The following is a 26,399-nucleotide window of genomic DNA, read 5'->3' as shown; positions in this document are numbered from 1 at the left end:
ACTGCAACTAGAGAACTAATCATTGAACTCTGTTACCAGCAGGTAGTTTCTTTCTCTTTGAACCAAGAGTTGGCTTGCATGACTGCATTTAGACCAGTGGATTCCAACGAGTGTGTTCTAGCATACTGGTGTTCCTCACGCCACCTCAAAGTTGCCCATAAACACATTAGGATGTAGTAGGCTGAATGCAGTTAAGTTTTGTTTTTTTACACACACTTTATGCAAAGGCAAACCATTAAAACTATGAAAGGGACACTATAGTACCCTGAGGGTGCCCCCCACCCTTTTCCCCCACCAGGCTCCCTTACCTCTCCTCCCCCGCCGCCGTCAGCATCCTTGTCTGACGCCACCGGCGCCGAATGCGCATGCGCAGCAGTGCCACGCTCGCATTCAAAGTGTCCGTAGGAAAGCATTTTTTCAATGCTTTCCTATGGACACTCTGCGTGATTGAGGCATAATATGCCTCAATCATTGCCGATGCGCCTCTAGTGGCTGTCCGGAAGACCGCCAGTAGAGGCTGGCTTAACCTCAGATGTAAACATAACAGTTTCACTGAAACTGCTATGTTTACATCAGGCAGGGTTACCCTAGAGGGAAAAGACACCCAGACCACTTCATTGAGCTGATGTGATCTGGGTGACTATAGTGTCCCTTTAAGTCAATTTAGTTAGAAATATGTATAAAATACTCAGGGTAGAAACGCTGTGATATTTAGAAGTTGTTGGCAAAGGCTAAAAAAAAAAAAAATAGGTGTGCCATAGTGCAAATATTTTAGGAACTATTAGTACAGACTAATTGCTCACATCAGCTTCTCTGTGTTCATGTAGTAACAAATGTGCCACTTTCAAATAAAGTATTTAACCAGGAAAGGCACATTCAGATTACTTTGGTTTTCAAGTACGTCCTGGGGATGTTACTTTAGCCCAACATCCAGGGGTTGTTACATGGCATCCGCTCTATACCTCTACTATAAGCCTGAGTGGAGACTTTTCTACTGTGAGGCATGTACAAAATACAATCATACATAATACAGCAAGAAAACAAGATAATTTAAGGCAAGCATGTCAAACTTGCGGCCCAGCCAATCAGGAGCATCTGTCGAGGGGGCACAAAAATGCCGTACGCACAGTACACTAGGAGGTGGGAGGGGGAGACGCGGAGGGGTTTTGTCGATGGCACATCTTCAAATTACATTTTAAAGGGTCCAGGTCATTTCTATACCCAGTCAATAATACAATGTTGTCTATGGAAGCAGCTGCATTAATAACTTCACTGTCGCACACTTTATGTAACGTCACTTTATCATATGGAAACCCGATTGGCAGAGAATGTCGTTTTGGTTCAAAGTACATATTTGATAAACAGATATCAGCACACGGTTTTAAAGCCTAGCTAGATTTTAGATTTACACTATATTTTTTATTATATTAATGGGTACCAACTCGGTATTTTGCCACTTTATAACAGTCCTGGCAGAAATGAAAATGCCATTTGCTACCTGTTAATGGAAGCTAATAGAACTTATAAATATGATGAATTAACAGATTGACCAGACTCATTTGGTCGCTTTACTACAGATTCTGTAAGCCGAGATGACTGACAAGAACTATAAAGCTTTACTAAAGATTGTACTAGTTTTCAAACAAAATCAAAAGAGAGAACTGGCAACAAACACTGCAACATGCCAAACCTCTATGGGGGAGGAGTGAGGATCAAACAAACTTTTAAGGAGACAAAAAAAAACTAAAAAAAAAAAAAAAAACTGTTAAAGTAGTTCTGTATACAAATAAAGCAAACTTAATGGCTAAGCCTGAAAACATTAAAAGCACTGAGATGCATGACATCTGTAATGTTCTTGCAATATATTCTAAATCATATGACGTATAGCATTAAGTGTGTCCATACATGGTCAAAAACAGAAAGAAACATCTGGAATGGATCCAATAAACCAGAACTGTAAACTACTGTCGTTCACGGTTAAACTTCCAACTGTATCCCATCATGTGCTGCAGTCAGAATTCCCAAGAGACTCATGGAAAACAAATTAGCCTAAGTCCTGGAATTTCAAACTTTTCTCAGCAGACCCACTCCAAATGGCTGCTTTCCCATGCACTCTCAGCTAAGTCAGGTCACTTATATCCATTTTAAAGATCTATTTGTGGTCCCAACTGCACGTCAATTAAGGGGATGAAACGTCTCACAGAAGTGAATTTACCAAGAACAAATATATGTTAGCACATGCTGTTAGGGGCCTATAACCAATGTGTATGGGTGGGTCAGAAAAGCTACTCTACTTCCTGAACATGAAATGCATGTTTGGGAAAACTATACAACTCCAGAACCTTTCATTATATAGACAGCTTCTGAAAAACAGGAATGCATGGGAAAACTCCAGAAAACGTGCTCTGCTACATTGCTCATAATGAAATAATCGATTTACAACAAACCTTTTTTTACGCAGCAAACTATTTTGCAACAGGCAAACAGTGAACAAAAACAAAACATCAATAAACCATTTTAAAGGAACATTCTAAACACCAGAACTAGAGTTCACTGATGTGATTATGTTCAACAGTTTGAACAGTATGAATAGGAATTACCTGGAACCTGTGTGCTCTTTCTGCTGTGGCTTGGACATGCAGAAGTTTTTTAACCCTGGACTTAAATGTTAAAGGGACACTCCAAGCACCCAGACCACTTCTGCCCATTGGAGTGGTCTGGGTGCCAACTCCCACTACCCTTAACCCTGCAACTGTAATTATTGCAGTTTTCATAAACTGCAATAATTACCTTGCAGGGTTAACTCCTCCTCAAGTGGCTGTATACTAGACAGCCATTAGAGGTCACTTCCGTGTCTATAGCACAGGTTTTCTGTGCTAGAGCGTCGCTCAATTCCCCAATTTCAATGCTTTCCTATGTAGAGCTCTAATGCACATGCGCGGCATTGCCGCACACGCACATTAGGTCTCCTCAGCCGGCGGGCGGGATCAGTCTCCCCCGCCGGGTGACGTGATGAAGGGGAGCAGCGGCGGCGACCCAAAACCACCGCCGAGGGACATCAGCGGGGGTCTCAGGTAAGTCACTGGAGGGGTTTTCACCCCTTCAGCAACCGGGGATTGGTGGTGGTGGTGGGGGGAGAGAGAGACCTGCAGTGCCAGGAAAACTGGAGAGTCCCTTTAAAATAACACCCAGATAACTTTAGCTCATTAAGGTTGTTAGGAGGGTAGTGGTGCCCAGGCATCTTATCTTCAGGAGTTAAAGTATTTGGCAAATGTTTAGTCCTGAAGTTGGGACTCTAGCATCTCTGCATTGCAGAATGTAAAGGGTTAGTTGGGCAGCCACGGATAGGCTATTATTGTCATTTATATAGCGCAAACAGATTCTGTAGCACTTTACAATATTATGAGAGGGGGATTTAACTATAAATACGACAATTACAAGAAAACTTACAGGAACAATAGGTTGAAAAGGACCCTGCTCAAACAAGCTTAAAGTCTATAGGAGCATCAGTCGACATCCTCAGCCTAACACTAGGCGTTCTTTGATATAAATATTATATACAATAGATTGATAAAGCAGAGGTTTGCTCTTGTATTATCCTAGCCACAGCAGATTGGCTTGACTTTAGGTGCCAAACGAATCAATCAAACCACTTGAAAACAATTTGAAAGAAACCAAGTATACAATGCCTACAATATACTTTTTGAACCATAATTACAGCGAGGTGAAGAGTTTATAGTGCTTAGTAAAGGCTTTGAAGTGTTAAAAATAAAATAAAAAATACAATCATCTCTAACTGGAATTACCAACAAAACATGTCAGGCCTTTAACCCCTTAAGGACACATGACATGTGTGACATGTCATGATTACCTTTTATTCCAGAAGTTTGGTCCTTAAGGGGTTGTTTTCTCCCCGTTTCCCCCTCCCACGTTCATGTGTTCCTTAAGGGGTTAAATTACGCGCAGCATACACTACTATTTGGTCTCCAGCTTGCAGTTAAACTAGTATAAGATTGAAATCATGCCATGCTGTGAGAGCATCTCATTCAAAACTGTGTGTATTCAGTCAACAACTTGCAAAAGTACAGAATTGTACCATATAAAATAAAACCAGTGTGGCATGATAAATACATAGGCACACACACAACCCAAACTAAAGTCTCCACTTTCTGCTGGTGAAACCAATGTGCCACTGACCCCGTGGTGTATGGAAGCTTCCACATTCTTTAGTAAAGAACCACACAACACCCGTAAAGCAGCCAAGCTTGTTGATGTGCTTTATGGTTGAGGAGTATCTCACTTCAAAAGGCACTTTATAGAAGTTACAGTTTCTCATAGAAATACCATCCTGATTTTGGAATGCTTCCTGCATATGCTAGCTACCGTGAGCACGCCTGCCTCCCTCCTGCATTCCTTCTTCTCAAATATCTGATCAGAACGCTGTGCAGTACATACGCACCAACACGTGTGCACACAAACAGAGGTACAGCTTCAGAGGCATCTGTTAGACTCTCCTGGAGAAAGGATGCCGTTTCTAAGAACTGCAGCTTTTGCAAGATCTTTTAAGATATACTTTTAACGAATACAAGCATTTATAATAGAGGTACTTACAGTGATTTGTACTTTTTAGCCCACTTGGGCAGTGGTGTGTTCCTTTAACAAATGTTTAAAATCTATGTAGAAGCACACAGTGTTCTCATCAGTCATTTTGAAAAAATAAAACATAAATGTGGGAGGGGGAAACAGGGAGAAAACAACATCTTACATGTTGATGGCTACAAGAGAACATTCCTGTAGACTGTCTTCTTTTGAGTCAGTAAACCAAATACCTAATCTACTGCAAACTGCAACAAGGACTTACTATAGCAACTGTCAAGTTTGCCACATAAATTCTGACTGCAATTTTTAGAACAGAACATATCTGCACAATTTTCTATAATTCTGCAATCCAAAGAGGTGCTTAAAGGAAAACTCCACAGCACTGGAAATAAGGCAAGTTATTTTACCTTTTAACGGTAATAAGGTGGGGGCAAGCCACCTAAATGGTGGTTTTAACACTAAAGGCTCAGGAATACGTTTGTGTTCCTGATCCCAAAGTGGTCCTTTAAACTAAACTACATTGACAAGCACATAGTTCAGGGTTATTACAGTTATGCTTTGAGCAAACATTTCTGCTCAATGTAGATTTCATTGTTTTTTTAGAATAAATGCTTACTATTCAAGTGAAGAAGAAAGAGAAGGAAAAACTAACAAATCATACCTGAACAGTTTTTTTAATTCTGTGTGAAGGACCAGGGTAATCCGGGGAGTACAGGTCTGTCAAAAACAGTGAATTGATGAGTGTGGACTTTCCCAGACCAGATTCACCTGTAAGAAAAGAAAAAAAAAAAAAAAAAGCATATTACATTTTGGAACATGACAATAAATCATACACATTTCAAAATTATAAAACTTTAAAATGGTCTTTAACAAATTTAGAGCTGCTAAGTACTGCTTACAGGCCTTCTATATGAACAGCTGTAAATATCTGGAGCAGATTGCAGTTCACACCACAGTATCACAACGCTATCCAATTTCCCTACAAATACAAAGAGTGCAAATTCAGAAGAGAAACTTGATTAAAGGACCACTATAGGTACCCAGACCAATTCATCTTAATAAAGAGGTCTGTGTGCAGTGGCCTTAAATGTTGCTGCAATGTAAATGTAAGTTGCTGCAATGTAAAACAAATGTGTATGGCACTGGAAACAAGGAGAGTACATATTACATTTTTAGAAAGAATGGGTCACCATAGCGGTAGGGAACTTATAGTCCTGAAAAAAAAAATCTTTCTAAGACCAGGGCTTAACATTTGTAGTCTTATGCTACTTGTCATGCCTTAAAGATTACCTGCCACTGCAAGTCAAAGTATATCCTCTAGGGCTAGAGATGTTCATTTGCCAATGGCTATAGACAATTTTGAGCCCTGTTACTATAGAATGCCTTTAAAAAATTAAAATCTAGCACAAATGAATATATAATAACATCCTTAAGATTATTATTTTTTTTTTTTTTAAATTAACACTGACTCACACAAATCTATACAGTGGGATATTATTTAATCCCTAACACAAATACCCTCTTTGTACATTCCAAAGTAAAGACTGAAGCCGGATATATTCAAGTTATTTAAAATTCCAGAGACACAAATGTATATATTTATTATAGTGCAGGATTACAATTCCTTAAATTTTCTAAACTTTGTCTGTCATTTAGAGAAGGTATTGAAAAAGAGGAGGCAAGGCAGAAATTGAGCCATGCAAGTATTCAGGCTGACAGAGGTATATGTGCAGTAATATAACATTCACAAATATGAATGAATAAGTGTATTGTTCAGTACAACAGATATTATCTGGTTACAAACTGGCAGCCTGTCTTGATATTGTTAATTTTTTTCCATAACAGAGTAAGCATGTGTTTGCTTGCATTGATAAAGTCTGGTTTGACCAAACAGATCTTTGAAATGTACAAGCCAAGTATCCAGGCAGTATACTTGGTAAAAAATGGATTGTGAATTATTAGTCAAGATACTCAGACTAAAAAGTTGGTTACAACTTATGCAAAATATTTTCTTCAGAACGGTCAAATTGTATCCTTGCATTTGCATGTACTTCAGACTAATGTGCAATATTTTAATTTATGCCAACAGCAGGCTGGTTGATACTTGATTGGCATCCGATACCAAAACCGCACCTCACCTGTGATTTGACGAGTTAAGCGGTGGGTGCATATAAAGAGCAATTCTGGGACAAAATGTTAAAAATGTTACATTCAGTAGAAACATGCCAACGGTGTCCAAGATGAATTTTCCACATTAACACATTTAGCTCATTATACTTACACACACTGGTAGGGGAAACCAGTTTAGAAAATGTATAGAAAATTCAATTAGGAAAACCGGATTGTTTTTTTCTGGGAACAGCAAAGCACAATGTATGTTCATTGTCAAAGAATGCAGAGTTCTATGCAGCATCTCTCCTAGAACCACTGCCAGAACACTGACCTCATGGCTTCCTTCTGATGGCACATGTTCAGAGGAAAGCAGAGTGCCTGTGTGCATATGCAGATTTACACATCCCATTGCTTTTCTATTGGTGGACACATGAATGGAAGGATTTGATACTTATCCTAAGCAGCAACAAATCCATACCAAAACGGAGGAAGAAGAATTTGAAGAAAAGGAATAGATGAGGCTTTTTTTTATTATTATTCTTTATTTTGAGACTAATACACATTGCACAGAGCAAAAATTAATAGGATTAATTATAAGTAAAATCACAAGATTTTATACAATTAAAACAAAACAGCAATAAACTGTGGAGCATGGAATCAGTTATAACACAAGTTGCATTTAGTCATTGTGAGTGTGCTTCAAATAACCTAAAATTGGAGAGAAAAAAAAGTTGTCACAAAATAAATTGGGGGGAGTGAATATTATTTAATCTCTTAGTGTCGGGGAACCCTTCTATGGGCCCAACCAGTAAGAAAGATCAGGAATCCAAATAAAAAGGTCTCTGGAAGATCTATCCCAATAGATTTTGTATTTTTCCTAGGTATTTAGAGACCACTAGACAGGTGTGGTGTTTGACTTCTAATTAGTTTAACAATGGGTTTTAGAGGTTAAAATGGGGGCAGGAGTGCAGGTCGATAAGTTGAAGTTGTTAAAGTGCCTACAGTGTTCCTTTATTTAAATTTAAAAAATATATAAATAAGAGCTTGAGAATGCAAGCAATAATAAGAGCAATGACCTTAAAGGAAGGAAAATTTCAAGCACCATATCCACTGCAAGTTCTTGTTGTAGCAATGGTACAAGACACCTGATTAAAAAGTATGGAGTTTTCTTTATATATTAAACTTTTTTATTCATTAGGCAGTCTAAATATTTGTGTATGGTGTAAGTATGAATTGCTCCGGTTAGTAGAGGCGGTTTTGCACAGCGTGTTCAAAGGCATATAAAGAAAAATATAGATGGAAAAAACATACAAGTAATTGATTTTATAATAAAATACGTTTTTTTTGGCACATAATCATTTCAAAAAGATGTGGATATTTCAGTTCCAGTAAAAAACCTTTTCATTTTTTTGTCAAAGAGTGTTACCAAATGTACTAATACACAAAACTATAACTGATGTACCAGATGTAGTATTACCCATCCGGCCTTCTTCGGATGGTTAGCGAGACTAATTAGTGATGGCTGTTTACACTGCTGCACACTTGAGGACAAGGGATTAAGACTTAAATGCCTTCATGTACCTATTTAAAGTGTTTCACCTGGAAGGATTGATTAAAGCTCTCCAGCCCTAGGGTAGAACTGTTATTACCCAATCCAATGGCACTACATTTATCACCCTTAAAAGGATTAAAAGGTCAAACAAAATCTGATGGGAACAAAACCTGTGACACCAAGGTTTGAAGAGGTCCTACAGTGTGTGCAGAGCAACTGTAATCAGGAAAAAGTGACAATCAGGGTTTACTCTTCACAAACGTCAATACACACAAACAAAAGGTTTAGTTGAACTATAAAATATTTAGTGCTATAATAGCCATAGTAGAACATGCGTAAAATCAATAGCTAAGCAACACACTGAATAACAGTTTTTGACCCAATCTTATTGGTGGCTAAGATAGGGATAGGGATAGAAATGTCAAAATGTGTATTTCGGCCATGACGTATCTAAGCATGGAATTAGGTTCCTCAATGTAGATTAGTGATAATAAATTAGACCGTGTTTAAAGATAAATAGTCTAACATAATAATCACAGTTACTTTCCTGAAACAAGGGGCATCCTTGGAAATAATCAAGTCTGTTTCTACTTGGCAACACTACAAGCAGCATTAATCAAGGAAATAAGTGAAATTGTGTTTCCTGTCATAGTAATTCATATTGTAAAGTACATTTCCACTTATTGTGTCTCTCTGTTATCTCGCCTTATCCTTCCAAAACTGGTAAAAGCAAAAGTTTAAAGATGAAAAAACACTCAAGTAACAGTGTGTGACATACAATTCCTTGGTGAAAATGCAAAGCTCTTCACCAAAGCTTATCCAAACTCATCTGGTCTCTGTTGGTTATAGGGTACGAAAATACAGGCAATTCATTGTTATGTAGAGATAAACCTCAGCTCCTTAAAAGTTTAATCTAAGCATGAATCCACCATGTTTAATGATAAATCTTATCTAGCATTTTACAGATCCTTAGTATATTTCTTCCTCTGGCAGACTTTGGTTCCAATGGGATAATATAGGAATCCGTTCAATATTGGACCAAATATGGCTCAAGGACTGACCAATCACAAGCATTTTAACTACTTGTAGCAGGTTAATTTACAGTACTCATACGGTTTGTGGGAAAGATGACTGCTCACTACAACTTCAGATTGCTAACTGGTAAATGCAAATTAAATTTGCTTCCCCCACACTTTTACAGAGCCTGGGACTATTTTTTATTTTTTTAACATCACCTGATTTAGGGACCATAATTGTTTTTCACAAATTAGAAACATGTGAGTGACCATTATATGCTCTATAAGCACTTTTTCCTAATTGACAATGATCAGCAAACAAAACTGGGTTAAGCTAAAGTGAGAAAACATGGAAAAGTAGTTGCATCAAAATAAAAATAAATCTTGTTCACATAATGGTAAACAGATTGTCACTTAGTTTAATCTATGGTGTGTGTATATACCAGGCAGGCAGAGTAAAGAGACTTGCACAGTTTAGCCTGAAAAAGAGGAGTTGGAAGTGACTTAACTCAGCCAAAGGGATACACATTAGCATAAATTCTGCATGTTTGGTGCATTCATTCATGTTGAGTATGTCTTTAAAAGAATACTATAGTGTTAGGAATACAAAACTGTATTCCTAACACTAGCGTGTCCTTCTGCCCCCTGCCCCACTGGAAAATAAAGAGTTTTAAAAATATATATATATGTTTTTTTTACTTATCTGAATCCAGCGCAGATATCCCTCGGCACTAGATTGGGCTCCTCTTCTGCAGATGTCACAGTTATAAGGAAACCTAGTGCGCATGCACAGCAAGAACTGTGTGCACATTAAATCTCCACCATAGAATCAATGCTTTCCTACTAGGTTTTTCAAGATGCTGAATGCTCTCATGCAAAGCGTTAAGATGAAGTCTTAACCTGCAATGCAAGCATTGCAGTTTCTCTAAAATTGCACAGATTTCCATAGCAGGGTTAAAGAGACAAGGACACAGCACCCAGACCACTTCAATTAGATGAAGTGGTCTAGGTGTCTACAGTGTCCCTTAAAAGTTAAATGTTATAGATACATCATTGTAATGTTACTGCAAGCTACAAAAATCTCAAAAGATAAAGAAAGAAAATAAAAATAAACTTGGGAGAGCTATGTTAATGCTACTGTTTCTTACTCATAAGCTTGCATTAATAGTATCAATTAAGAGCTGATGTCAAACATTTATCTAGAGCTTCTTCAGATATCACCTAAATAGTTAATGCCTTAGCAAGAACAAAACAGACATTTTAAGATAACAGAGGGAAAGGGTTCTTGCTGTTTAGCTTCTAATCCTTTGCAAACTGCAACTAGATATCCTGTTTCTCCAAAAACAGCCTTTTCATATAAACTATCAATCCTGCTTGAAGGTTATGTAAGCATTGCAGTCCTAGCAGCCAGATGTCCCAAGATGAAGTTGTTTTGATTTTTTTTCCTTGCAGGAGGAGTAACAGAAAGTTAATCAGAATTACCAAAAGCAAATGGCTTTAAAGTGGCCTCAATAACATAATGCAGGAACAAAATGGTCAGAAAACTTCTCTTGCAAAATAGTGTTATTTTGAAATGATCTCTTCCAAAAATATAAGCATCCTAAATTGGTTTATATAAACCGGACAAACGTACGTCAAAATGACCTTTAAAAGCTACTGAATTGGAAGGGGGAAGATTCACCTAATCCACAATAAAGTGGACGAGGTTAAAAACTGGAAAAATGTAATCAGTACCCTGAGGTAAATGGGATCACAGTCCACTCTGCATGCACCAATACATACACAAACCACATATATCCCCAGTGCAAGTGAAATATACTAGCTGTGTAAGGCAACTCCTCTACCTAGTATAGATAATGGGTTACCATTGGATTATCCAGCCAGGTGCTTAAAATATTAATATACAAACTTTATTAATTAGGCTTATTTGTAGCACATTTGATAACCCTTTGTAGGTAATTAGTGCACTGGAAAATAAACTATGGTTTAACCTATAGTTAATCCCTGTTTTTGAACACATATACTATGCTTTAACCCCTTGTCTACCCTGGTACACTGGTTTATCTTCCAGTGCACTAATTACCTACAAAGGGTTATCAAAAGTGCTACAAATAAGCCTAATTAATAAAGTTTGTATATTAATATTTTAAGCACCTGGCTGGATAACCCAATGGTTATCCATTATCTATATTAAGTAAACTCTTGGGTATTTTATTCTTTAGATTACCTAAATACATCTGGAGTGCCGAAGGTTGCCTATCCCTTGTGTATACTTTTGTTGAAATGCTCAAATTGAAAACAGAAAGTTCAAAATATTGCCTTCACTATAGATCCAATGTCACACATAGTTTTTCTAAATCTGTCTTGTCATAATCTTAATAAAGCATACTGTTCCAGCAACATTTTCAAACTGTAATTCGTTATACTTCAAACTTCTTAAAGGGACACAGCATTATTACCATTTCATCTCATTGAATTTGTTATAGTGTCTGTATTCCCCCTGGCACTGTCTCTCTGTTCAGTGTTAAATTATTTTTGAACAATTTAAAACTAAATAAAAGGTTCCTTGGTTACCTACAGACCGGTATGCAAATGCAGTCAATATACGCTTCCTTCTAGTCATACTGATTTATACCAGCAATGGATGTGGTAATAGGCAGGAAGCACTCGGCTGACACTCTCAGCCATCAATGCTGCAAAGGCTAATGCTTTCTCATTAGCCCAAGCAGCACAGGGTGGACCAGTTACTGGGGACTCTCGCTTAGCAATAAAAACTGTTTAATGCTGAATGTAAGGGCATCACCAGGGTACTCTAGACACTAGAACCACTTAAAGGAGATGAAGCCTTAATAAATGCATATAGTGCCCCTTTTTATTTTTAAATATATTATTGTAGAAGTCACAGTTTAAACAAAAAAAACCCCAAAAAACACTAATAATTTTTTAACCTTACTCAGTCTTTACTTTTGTTTTAAGTTACTTGAAAACAGTTCTTTAAGAAGCGTGGTATGGCAATGGTTTGAAGGTTAGCCCAGGAAAGAGCAGGGATAGTGTGTTGCTGATCTCCTGAAAGATGCAAATTTACCTGTCTAGTCTTCTAGTCTGCCCATTTCCTCATTAAAACACAGATGTTATTTGTGGTTTTGCAGATCCTTTTCCAAGCTCTTACTCTTTATCTCTCTTACTGGTTGTATATTCCATACATCTACTTCTGCATTCCTCACACTAAAGGATATAATATTTACTCTTGATGTAGCCACTCTTTAACAGACTACAAGAGGTACCATTATTTGGAGAAAGGGGTACTGCCCTATAATTTTTAATATTCTGTTTTAATGCTCTATGTTTAGCAAATATGCTTTTATTAGACCTGAAACAAACCAAAGGTGTACATCCACACACTTCTATTCTGGAACTGGGTGCCTCAATCATGGTTATAAATATTGTCATTCACTGCTACTGAAAATGGTGGAAAAGTAGAAAGCAAAACAATATTTCTGATCCCTTCATTTATATTGTGTGCCTGTGTGAGCCTTTTTTATTTATGCATGTGGGAAGAAAAGTTTTTAAATGGACACTCCAGACCCCAAATGCACTTTCACTTGCTGAAAAGCTGTGTGTGTGAAGAGCCGGTCCTTTTTTCTATTTTACAAAAACTGCAGATTTCAGGAAATTTACAGTTTTAAACATTCACCTGGTTACACCCCCTGGCTTTCAAGAAGACAGGAGGTCATGTTACTTCCTGGTTTGTTTAGCTCAGTGGAACTAAACTCGAGAGGCAACAATTGCACAGAGCATCTGCCTTGCAAAGACTTCCCATTGAGCTGCATAGGGAAGTCTGTGATTGGACAGGGTTAGAAAGAAAGGGATTGCAAAGGTAGCAGACAAGAGAACTGCATGTTTTTCAAGTTTTGTGTGTATATATATATATATATATATATATATATATATATATATATATATCCCTCTCCCCCAAATAAAATCATAATTAAATACATGCACGTTTTACTTTGGGGGTAATATATACCAAGGAGTGATTTTTATTTATTTTGTATTTGGTCACTGGAGTGTCCCTGTAAGTTAAAGAGATACTACAGACACCAGAAAAACTAACTTAATGGAGCAGTTTTTTTAAAAGCCACTGCAGTCTCACTGCTCATTCTGTCATTTAGGAGTTAAATCACTGTTTATGCAGCCCTGTCAACAACCCCATAAAAAAAAAAAAAAAAAAAAAAAAAAATTTAAAATGGGGAGGGAGATTAAAAAGCAAAACAAAAAAACAATCCAAACACAGCCATGACAGAGGTGCTTAAATGTTTGGTCACTATGTAAGAACACATGTAAGTGTATACAGAAACCCGAATATTAGTCAATCAAGTCAACTACAACTAAAACCTCAGGAAAAAACTTGTGGAAATGAGCAGCAATTACTTCCCCAAACCTTCTTATGGTCACTCAAACCATATTCATAGTCAAAAAAATAGCAACATCATCGGAAATGAAACAGGTATGCAAAACAGAGAAACATTTGAAGCTTAAAATGTTAAAAAGGACCACCAACGTCACCCAGGCCACTTCATCTCGACTTTACACTACAGGAGGTTTCTGAACAACATTTCATATATTATTACTCAGCAAGGATGGCTTTGTATGAAAGGAATTGTAGTTCAAGCTTAGTGGTCACTCTCCTAAACCATGGCAGAACACTACTATATTTAAAGAATATAGGAGTATATCAAGCCTGCCATGTACAGAGTTATTGTGAGATTAGCATAACTCTAATCAGACTCTGTATCTGAGCAACCGAAACAGGGTACTAAACTAGTTTGCATCTATTTACTCTAATCTACTGTAGCTTTAAAAAAATAAATGCACACCCCTACACTATAGAATGTAATGTCGGTCGTTCTATAAATACAACTCACACGTTACAGACGTCACCGTTACCCTGGCTATAGGGTCTCCTCCCTTCTTTAGTTAGGGATTCAGGAAGTCTTACCAGAGATTCTTTACAGAAAGCAGTGCCATCAAAAATATATTTATTTTATAAATAAATCATCTACTGGCCAATTGGTTATAGAATAATATATCTACCTATTGTTTCCACTAACATTTCTAGCATGAAGTCACTCTACATTATGCATGTAGTCAGAAAAATATAATACAACCATGTGAATACTGACAACTTATGAATGGAAATTAAATACATCTAAAGAGCTTAGGCTATATTCACTACCCACATATTTAAGTGGGCGTTATTTGATGCAGAAAGGAGGGAGCTTTTGTCATTTTAAAATCTAAAACGAAATGTCAAATCTTGATTAAAATTATTCAGGGTATTCATTACAAGCTCCCATATGACTTGGTAAAGAATTTTGTTCATATGCTAGCATTTCTCTGCAATAATAAACATTAGATTTGCTGACTGCACTGTACAACACTATTGGAGAATTACTGAATTATTGCTTTAAGACAAGTCCTCTGAAAATCAAAGAATTTTAAAAACATACTTATCAAGCACAACAAATGTGTAATAGTTTCTTGACAGCGAGATGGTATTGGAGACACATGGAGCGTTCTATCATTGAGTCAACTTGAATCTATATGCGCTTTAGAAGCTTTAGAATATTTGTGATTCTTCTAAAGTATCTTGCAGTATGTTATGTCAAAATTTAGAACTTAATGCCCTGTAAAATATTTTCATTCCATTAAGCAGCCACATCAGTCCAAACACTGACAGTTGGGCTATTATGGTATAATGATTAGTAGGTACCTTAGAAGATTGGAATAAGAGTACAAATTAAATCAACTGTATCCAATGTTTCATGTTTTGAGTCTTCATATATTCAGAAATATGGATAGACATGGACCCATATTCTCTTGTACCTAACAGCCAATGTTCCTTCACAAGGTAACTTGGACTGAAACTCGCTCACCTAATCGGCACCTCAGTGGTGTCTTCTAGCTGGGGGGACACACGTCAACTAACTACTAACATTCCCTTTATAGCTTATTTTTCAGTGGTGCAATTTGTTAAACATCGAATTCCACTGATTATACCTCAGTGGATCCCTGTTCAGCAGAATCTACTTACTATTTATAACTTAGTCATGCCCCTTTATCCGATGCTTCCCTATGTTACCACTAATACCTCAAGAGATCTCAGCTATCTCATAGTTTAACAGGCATCTGTAAAATGCCCTGGACTGCATTTATTGAGAAGGAAAATGCATGTATATGGGCACAGTGAATCATACAATCTTGTTTTAGAAAAAAAACAATTAAGGTACTGTTGAAATATTTTTTTAAATGGGAGTTTTCATGTAAATGAGTCCACGGAACCTGCAGGTATTACAAGAGATATTGGTTTATTAATGTTGAAAATCAATTACTGCTTACATGGACATCTGCCAACACACAAAATAGTTAGATTTCTAGCAGTCACATACTCGCTATATGAAATAAAGCAAAATAAAAACAGAAATACTGTTAATGGATGGTTAACATGTTACAATACGGCCAGTTTGCAATATTTGTTTCTCTCAGAAAAACATGATATTAAGAGACTCTAGTTTACACAATATATTTACCAACTCTTCAAATCCTCCTTTAAAATAAAATTCAAAGTCTGTACTAGCATATCTAGGACATGAATATGGCTTTGCTTTTGTATGTCTAAGATTAAGGACCCCTTCACTGTGTCTTCCGAGAAACTGTTGCGGTTTGCAAAGAATCTGAAGCATGCTTGCATTGTAAACGCTGACAACATATTCATGGCTCCTTAAAAACTTGTGTGGGGAGGTGTTTCTGTTTCACTGCAAGCATTAATACTTACAGGGGGACAGGTCTTTCCATCATGTCAGTACTCTGTATATGCATCAGCTGCTGGTCAGTGCCAATTGTGGTCTGTTTACTCTCCTGGAGTGTGGGACCTTAAAATTCCTTTGCAATGCATGTTCGTACGGACTAACGTAATTTCAAACATCTGCAGGGCAAGCTAACAACTGATCCATTTCCATAAATGTGATGCAATGGCTTAGAGTGATTTGTAAGGTTAAAAAAAAAAAAAACCTCGTTGCAAGTTAATGAACAAAAAGACTACTGTAATCTGGTTATTTTAAATAAGTTGACCCATTCATTCACCTGGCTTGAACAAATGGATTTAAGACACTTTACAGAGAATGTGAAAACTAATTTGCATTGTACAATCTTACTAATAAATACTTTTCTGAACTACTGTTATCAGCTATTTCTCTCCCCTTCACTACATTCTCTCTTCAAACAGTCTGCAAATGGTTTGACTTCTTATGAAGGGATGGAGCCGGGAGACTCACTGCACCATAACTACTACAACGAACTGTAGCAATTAATCTTAGAGTGATTCCATAAGATATAATTTCCAAACCCTTGTCAGTCCACATCCTTCCTGACACCTCTGATGCAGTTTATCATCCAACCCTCATATCGCTGGGTCTGACCATCTGTATATCGCTCTCCTTCTAGATATTCTTATATTGTCTCAATACTTAACTCTGTCATGACATATGTTATTATTTATATAGCGCCAACAAATTCCGCAGCGCTTTACAGTGGGTGGACGAACAGAAATGTAGTTGTAACCCAGGGGTTCTCAACCTTGTCCTCAAGGACCCCCTACCAGTCCAGGGTTTAGGGATTACCTGGGTGTGTCTAAGGTGTTTAGAAAAAGGGAAAAAAATAAACACCTTAGACACACCCAGGTAATCCCCAAATCCTGGACTGGTAGGGGGTCCTGAGGACTGGGTTGAGAACCCCTGTTGTAACCAGACAAGTTGGACGAACAGGAACAGAGGGATTTAGGGCCTTGCTCAATGAGCTTACATGCTAGAGGGAGTGGGGTAAAGTGACACAAAAGGTAAGGATAGTATTAGACTAATGACAGTTGCAAGAGAGGAATCAGCCGGGAGCTATTAACAGTTTAATTGATACATACTGTGACCATATCACTTCTGATTACTTCAATACCCCCCTCCCAATAAACCACCTGTCTGTAGCATATTTAAAGAAACAGCTGCCAAAAATGCTACCAGCATTACTGACAGGTGTTAAAGGGTAAATATAATATATATATATATATATATATATATATATATATATATATATATATATATATATATATAAATAAATTCAATTTAAAAAAAGTGGTGTGACAAGATAGTTTGACGAGGACTCAGAATAAAGCATATGCAATGTGGCATACACACAGCTCAAACAGGTAACATTCAAAGCTATTTAATACAAATTCTGGATAAATAAAAACGCGAGAAGTCAGTAGCATATAAAAGTCCACTTTCGAAAAAGGATTAAAAACATTCCGTAACTTCCCAAGTTTCAGTGTTTAGATCAAGAGAAAAGAATTTCAGTCATGTATCCCGTGTAGTGTTTAAATGGTTAAAATATTTTCTTCTAATACATTTGCATGCTCTCCACCCCTGGAGAGAGCAGAACATGTGTTTCACATTCCCGGGCCCTATGAAAGCCTTTCCCTTCCTTCCGCTCTCGGACACTCCTTTACTGTAAGAGAACACTGAAACTCGAACAAAGAAAGGGGAAAAGGCATGCATGCAAATTATTCAAAGGCACATAGGCAGAATTATTAACAAATTGAATACATTTTCAGATTTAAATAGCGTTCCAGTCAGCTGTCTAAGCTGCATGGATCAATAAAATGTAAAAGAAAAAAAAGGAAAAAAAAAACCAAAATATTGCCAGTGTGAACTGTGTTTAATGATTTCTGCAATCAATATTATATATTTTATATATATTATTAAATATTGCTTCCAATCTACTCTTTTTGAAAACAAACAAAGTTATAGGTGTTTTAGACAGACATCTATCCATAGTCCATACACTATTCACGTCAAATTAAACAAAAAACTAAAATTACCGGTAATATTCCCATACAAACCAACGTTAGAAATAGTACCCATTAAACAACCTCAAAAATAGTCAGAAAGCGGAGGAAAAAGAGATAGATGCATTATCATTGCTACTTTATTCACTATTCACAACAATGTGCGATTGATGTGAATATTCATCAAATGTATTAAGCGGTTTGTTAATGCTGGCAGGAATGTGACTTATCTATCAATACAATTAACTTTATGAATTCTAGGAGGTTAGTGTTAAACTATAAATTAAAGAGACATTACAAGTGTCATAACCACTAGGAGGCTCTGGGTGCAGTGCCTCAGGAGGACTCCCCAGCAATGCTTGGCACATCCTAACAAAGGAGCCTGTGTCAAATCAGTGGCACTGGTCATACCAACAGCAGTTTGTCCACGCAGGAATGCCTGAAGCCATTCAGCATGGTAGCACTCTGGCAGTCAGAAGCAAATGCACAACGCCAAGTACAGATTATACCCCCAATGTCCCTTTGACCTACATACAGAGCCACAGAGTGACAGAATGGTTAGATGTAGACCATGACAGACAAGTACAGTTAAGAGAAGGGTTGAGCCCACTTTATTAATTGCAAGCAAAGGATACGGTTTACATAAACCAGTGCCTTAGGAGGAAGCTGGTCTTTCAGCGGGGCAATTGATCAAGAAAATAAAACTGATCTAATAGCCGCTTTAGGTATGCAGCCATGCCAGTTTGTGTTCCCCTTTCAAGACCTTTTCCACCAGGAAAATTGGATACAAAGACTAAAGAACATGGCAGACTACACATCACATTATTTTGATGACCATCCCTCTTCTCTTAAATCTACACCAATAAAAATAAAATTAAAAACAGACTGCAATAAACGTACAGTCTATTAAACTAATTTATTACTTCAAATTGAGTATATTAGCTTAGAGGAACATTTATTAATTTGATAGGCATTTGCTCTGGTCTTTAAACACTGTCCAGAAATTTATTTGAAACACTTCTTTAAAGCAATTGGGAATTTAGCATTGAAAATTCTCCTTGATCAAACATGGGGGCTAAACTCAGAGGGTGGCACTCTGGTGATGTTAACTCAAATGCGTTTTGAAATCACCAAAAGTCAGCTGTGGGAATATCTGATGTAAATGTGGGAGTTAAAGACATGCCCTTTTGAGAAAAGTGAGAAGTCTGTAAAGGGAGAGGATGTTGCTGGTATACTTTGCAAGTATTTTAATTCCCTGATCCCTTTGGATTGTGCCAGACAGGAGTTTTACGGGGTATGCTGATTTCATTTAATTTTTACCTTTTTATTTTTTTACTTTTGTATATCCTTTAACAGATTTTGATGTAAAAATGAAAAATATAATTTTAATCCAAACTATACTACAATAAAAATTATAAACCATAACTCTTGTTTAGCTGAACTTTTATTTTATTTTTCCATTTTATTGATAAGAAAGGTGGTACAAGATAATGTGTATGAGCACGACAAACATTAAGGTTACATTATAATGGAATACTGCAGTTTGCATAATATGGGTTACAATAGAGTGTGTGTGCATATATAATTGTTTAGTCTTTGTATCCAATTTTTGTCATAGACTGTTGTCCATGACTGGTATGTAATATATACACACACACACACACGGGGGCGTGGCAGACCAAGAGACTGAGCGGACGCCTAAGTGAGAGGCTCCGTATCGCACTACAGCAAAAACGCTATTTTGGCCGAAAAAAAACAAAAGCAATCAGACAGACACATCACCCCCCACCAGAGAGAACCATGGGGCGCAAAAATCGGAAAGCTCAGCACACAGAGACGACCCGATTACCCGATATTCGGCTCTCCTTCGAGAGGCCCATACCGCGGCTGCAAGCTAAGATGGCGCCCGAGGCCGGAGTGGAAAACACACGGTCGGAAGATTCCCCAGAGGAAGAAGATCCCTCCACACCGCAACGGTCAGGAGGAGATTCCACTGCATCAGAGTCTGATGAAGACTCAGCACCCTTCACGAAGGGGGACATAAAGAAACTCCTGCAAGATCTCAGGAGAGTGTGGAGAGAAGACCTGAAAGTGGTACAGGCTGAGGTGGGGACAGTCCACACCAAAGTCCGAGCTCTGGAAGAGAGAAGGTGCCAGAGAGGCACAACTACAAGAGACTGTGGCAAAAATGGGGGACCTAACCGCACAGGTCCAGAAACTAAACCGCACTGTGACAGTGCTGGAAACTCGACATAGGCGCAGGAACATTCGATTCAGGGGGATCCCGGAGGCGATTGGCAACGAGAGGCTACTGCTATACGCTCAGAGCCTCATAGACAGCCTGGGAATTGAAGGGGGGCCACCCAGCCGCTCATAACCTCGGCATTTAGAGTCCGCAAATCCCCAGCAGCACCAGAAGGGACCAGGGATGTCATAGCGGTAACACGTGACGTAAGTGCCAGGAATGCAATCATGAGCCGCTCCAGAGCGCAGGGGGCCATAGAATTCGATGGCAGCACCATAGCCATCTATGGAGACATTCCATTCTCCGTACTGGTGGAGAAACGGAAACTAGCACTGGTGGCCAGGAAACTCAGAGACTGCTCCATAAAGTATCGATGGGGAATGGAGGGGTCCCTAGCAGTGACAGTGGGGGACACATCCCACACCCTGACGTCAACAGACGACCCCGAGGCATTCTACAAAATCCTGGGACTGCAGCCCAGGCCCACACCAGAGCCACCCTCCAAGCGCCACCAAGCGGGCGGATTGAAAACCGGCCCCAGTAAAGTGCAGAGTCTGAACAGACCAGAAGGAGGAAGAGCCTCAGGACGCTGGACCCCAATCACTACAACACAACAAACGAACCAATCCCACCCGAGCCACAGACATAGAGACTATAACATTACCTAAGCCAGTAGGAGCCCAGATAGTCATCTTAGTCCACAGAGACATACACCCATGTCAGATAGCCACTGGGGGATCCCACGGCATGCTTCCCGGAAGGCTGCCCCAGGACAGTAACTGTTTAATGGACATATACATATTGTTCACTTATACAATGGAAATGATGTATATCATATATGATAACTTAATAAAAAATAAAATATACCTTACCACAAAAAAAAAAAATATATATATATTCACACACACACACACACACACACACACACTTTTGCTATATTACACCCCAATGTATATAGAAAAACTAGGTCTATAATGTAAAATGTTTCCTTTTAAAGGGAGAGTGGTATGCCAATAAAACACTGGAGAATACAAATTCATTTTTTTTTTTTTAAACTATCTGTGGCAGATAAGGAATTTTAAATATTTTAATAGGGTAGGGTCATCTTCAAATAGTATTGGAGATAATTTGCATTTTAACATTTGGCGTTACTTGTCCAGGAGGTGTATTTGAATGCCAATCACAGCTGAGCCAACAATATGTTAAACATTCCCAAGCAAATTCTCGCATCTAAACAGCCGGGAAGGAGATGCAGCTTAAAAACAGGCTAGAAAGGAGCTGGCCAATTACGGATAAAAAATTATGTAGTACAAAATATAGAGGTAGAGTACAGCTTGACAAAAACCCAATTCTAGGTCGAAACGCTGAAGTGCTCCTTTGATTCTAATAAATGTGCCTAAAGCTATTGGAGTGCCTGTACCCCTTTCTCTGTTATTGGTATAAACATATGTAGTGGCAGACTAAGCATAGTATGGCCATACAAGTATACTACAAATACTACTTTCCCACTTGAGAAAGGAATTTTATTAATTCACAAATCTATGAGAGAGGAAGAGAGTCTAGATATGAGAACGAGTTCTACTAGTAACTAGTATAACTGGTCTCTGACTTACTTTTTGCATTTATAGAACGCCAACTTATTCCACAGCACTTTGCAATAGTGATCCTTGATCCTTTAGGGTTTTATATTAAATATATTTTAGTCATTGGGTCTTCGCACTAAATAAAGTTATCAGTCAAAACGTGTCAATTTGGACGATACATGCAAGTTAGGCAGGGTATTAAAGAGAAAATTGGATGCATCACGAAAAATCTCTAATAAAATTATGTAAATATGTAGGTGGAAGCCATAACATTTTCAAATTCGCAGCTACCTCATGTTATTCAGCATTAACGGAAAAGCAACCATGTTCCTTGTGGATGTGCAATACCAAATAGGAGTTATGTGTACAGTGTGTATAAACCCACTGAATGGAAACAGACATCACAACTGCAGGACTGGGTTTGCCCCACCATTATTACAGACTACTTGGGTACTCATCACTTTTTTTTGGTATATCACATTTCAAAGCACTTATCCATTTAACCCCTTAAGGACACATGACATGCGTGACATGTCATGATTCCCTTTTATTCCAGAAGTTTGGTCCTTAAGGGGTTAAAATTTGTTTGAGGGGAAAAAAATTCCAATAAAAATATGCTAGTTCTAAATCTTGCCATATGATAATATCGGCTCTTACACATGTACATACACTCAAACTAAACATGAAAAATGTGAGTGCATTCTATTTCCGAAACATGCAGTTTATTTTGGAGCCTCCTTGATCATTTTCATTTGATAACAAATCTCATTTTATTACCGGTAGGGATTATCCTATGACACCATTAATCCACAATATAAATAAAATGTTACATGTGGCATCAGGAAGCTAAAGCACACAGCCAAAGGCTTACTGACCTAGCACGGACATTAAACTCAAATTTCAGCCAGTTATTGACTTATAAACTATTGCCAAGAAATCATATTTGAGCTTTTCTTCAAAGTTACATAACCCACAATCTGATGCCCAGTTTGCAAAGTTTTTTTTCCCCTGCTAAAATCCAAAGACAAGGTTTTCAGTACAATGTTTAAATTCAGCAGAGTTCCTTGGCTCCTTGCTCTAGCTGCTTGAATGAAAAACACAGGAAGTTTCCCAGCCCAAACCCAAGAAGTCTGGGGGATGGGGATTGAAGCTACTGCCAAGAAACCAAAATTGATTTTAACCTTTGAGTAGTCAAGTCAATGACCAGGAGAAGATATAAAATGTAGAGCAAAGGGGGTTCAAAGGCATTTGGGGCATGCAGACCATGTATTTACAAAAAATATCTTTGCTATCCACTGTGAGAAAATATTTATAAACCAACAACCCAACTGACCACCCCTGGCCTAAAAAAAAAAAAAAAAAAAAAAAAAAAAACAACAACCCTGATTGAGAATGGAAAATAATTAGATTACGGTATACGTTATAGTTTCTTAAATCGGATTACCAACACTAGTGTGTGCCTGACAGACACTGACAAATTACATAGTTCCCAACACTATAAGGGGGACAAATGGTCCAATAAAGAATGTCCTTCTGCAGCTCCAGAGAAGCAATAGTTTTATGAGTGTGCAATGGAAAAAACCTTTGACATTTTATATATGCTAATAAATGAGAATGAAAATCAAAAATCAAAATCAAAATACTACTGCCTGCTTCTGACATTACAATCTAGCAAACACATTTAATCCTCTCCCAAGGTTAAAATCACCAAGTCCTTCAAAAAAAAAAAAAAAAAAGTAATCTAGAATCCTTTCTTAATGACATCAAGAACCTCCCATGGCACAGATTAAACATTATCCCAGATCTAGACTGTGCAGTTGAATTATTTCAGTCTGAAATCCTACAAGTTTGGAATTTGCATGCCCCGCTGCATAAGTTAAAAGGGGAGAGTAAAAGGGGCACATATGAACTGGATCACAGCTGACCTCATCCAAATGTACCATTTCAGGATTAATTGTGGTCAAAGTTCAAGCGTACTGGCTCTATAAACGATCACTGTGCATATAGACAATGGCGAAATAAATGCACAAAACAAACAAAATTGGCCAAGGCCCAATATTTCTGTGAAAATCTGAACAATAACCTATCAAACCCTAGCAACTTTTGGAAAGTTATAAATTACAAACTCCCCCAATCCGCTCCTAACCCTCCAGTGTCAAAGTGGATAACCAAACCCTGCAACTTCCCTTAGATGTAGCAAACGCCTTTAACAATTATTTTGTCGGATGCTCCACTATCCTGATTGTCAAGCTAATAAATGACACGCATCCCGAAACTACAAATGTGCATCAGGCCCCACTAAATATGCAAAGACCTGTACCTATTACTGTCATTAAAAAACACCTTAATAATCTAAAAATGAAAAGCCAGTCTGGACCTGATCATATCCCAGCAATGCTGTTAAAGCTCAGTGCGCCGGCAATTGCTAAACCTGTCGTAACCCTAATTAACGAATCCTTGGTGTCTGGAAACATAACCAAACTTTGGAAGACTGCAAGAGTAGTGCCGATCCATAAAAGTGTTGACACTACTTTGGTTTCTAACTATCGCCCAATATTATTGCTCCCAGTATTATCAAAAATCTTAGAAAAATTTGTCCATACGCAACTGAGTATTACCAACTATCAAACTATCTGACCCCTGATCAATCAGGTTTTCGCCCGAATCACTCCACTACAACTGCCCTCTTAAAAGTTTGCAATGACATCCAAACTGGCATGGAACAAGGAGACCTAACTGGAGCTATTTTCCTTGATTTTGCAAAGGCCTTTGACACAGTAGACCACAACATTCTACTGCACAAACTCAAAAACTCAGGTATTGGTTATTGTCCGCTAACCTGGTTTCGATCGTATGTATCGGATCGCTCGCAATATGTGTCCATTTCTGAAAGCGACCCCCTACCTCTCCCAGTCACATGTGGTGTTTCCCACCGTTCCATTCTTGGCCCCCTACTATTTACATTATTTATAAATGATCTGCAAATCCTCAAATGTACACATGTACAATCTATGCGAGCAAATGTGATCTACTGCAGCTTGAGGCTGTGCTCCAAGACCAGTTTACCGAAGTAGAAAAGTGGATTGCAAAAAACAAACTCTTCCTAAACACTGACAAAGCTGTCACAATGATCTTTGGAACAGTACCTAAATTACACAAACTACACAATTCCCATCTATCCATCAAAACTAATTTAAATAGCACACTGATCGCAGTCCACTCTTTCAAATACTTGGGTATGTTGTTAGACCCCAATCTATCTTTTGGCCTCCACATAGAAAAACTTGCATCTAAACTTTATTCAAAACTAGGTGCACTGTACACAAACAAATCCTGCCTAAGCCCTACAGTAAAGGAAAAGATTGTACTGCAAATGCTGATGCCAATCATTGATTATGGGGATGTAGTATATGCACCTGCAATCCCACATTAATAAACTCAATACATTGTATAACTCGTTCTGCCGATTTGTGCTACAATGTAATTACAGGACCCACCATTGTGACATGCTAAAAGAACTGAACTGGCTGTCGCTGGAATCCAGACGCACCCTTGATCTTTCCAGCCTTGTGTTTAAGAGATTTTCTGGGAAACTCCCACCCTACCTGAGCAGAATGCTTGCCTCTGCTTTTTCCACCTCCTATAACATCTGATCCAGTACCAGCACTTTATTTAGTCTACCTCAATACAAAAAGAAAGCGTCCCAATCCTCCTTTTCCTACAGAGCACCGCAATTAGGGAACGACCTCCCGCACACTTTCAAATCTTTACCAAGCCTAAAATCCTTTAAGAGATCCCTCTCTACATACCTCAAAACAGAATGCACGTGTTATGGTTGATTATATATTTCCTACCTGTTCTATGTTAAATTTGGTATATATTGTGTATTAATATTGTTTTTGTATTTTATTGTACCCTAATGTATCAATGCAATGTTTTGTGGACCCAGGACATACTTGAAAACGATAGAAATCTGAATGCATCTTTCCTGACAAAATATTCTATAAATAAAAATATGCTCACTCTGTCTGGGATTTCCCTAGAAGAATGACTGTGGCTCGCGTGCACAGTATTCATTCCAATGGGGGCTACAAGCCACATTAACATATGCATAACTTCTCCCATTGCTTTCAACAGAAAACCAAGAGCAGGTTTCAATCTTATGCAATTCCTGGTTGAAGAGGATGCCATTGAAGGCAAATCAAAGCCTGCAGGAATTGCTGCAGGATAGACACTTAATGATAACATGGGATTTACCTATTTGACATAAGGCGTGGGTGCTAAAAAGTTAAATCCACACAGAAAAAAAAAATTAATATTAAAAATCCTATATTTTCTTAATTCCCAGACAAGCACACTGGTGTAAAGTCCAGCCCGAACACACACAGCAGCTGCAATT

The 26,399-nt window shown here is 38.0% G+C and overlaps 1 protein-coding gene across 1 annotated transcript in view; it reads right to left on the bottom strand.

Annotated features, from left to right (window-relative positions):
- Positions 1-26,399, bottom strand: part of SEPTIN7 (septin 7) — an 88,229-nt gene that overhangs the window by 48,650 nt on the left and 13,180 nt on the right. Inside the window, exon 3 of the mRNA XM_063452147.1 lies at positions 5,261-5,367. Coding sequence (XP_063308217.1) covers positions 5,261-5,367 — 107 coding nt within the window. The remainder of the gene's footprint in view (positions 1-5,260; positions 5,368-26,399) is intronic.

Source organism: Pelobates fuscus, chromosome 4 (genome assembly GCF_036172605.1).
Source record: "Pelobates fuscus isolate aPelFus1 chromosome 4, aPelFus1.pri, whole genome shotgun sequence".
In the NCBI taxonomy this organism is placed as follows: Eukaryota; Metazoa; Chordata; class Amphibia; order Anura; family Pelobatidae; genus Pelobates; species Pelobates fuscus.
The sequence above is the reverse complement of the archived record's forward strand: the minus strand, read 5'-3'. Positions and strand labels throughout refer to the sequence as shown.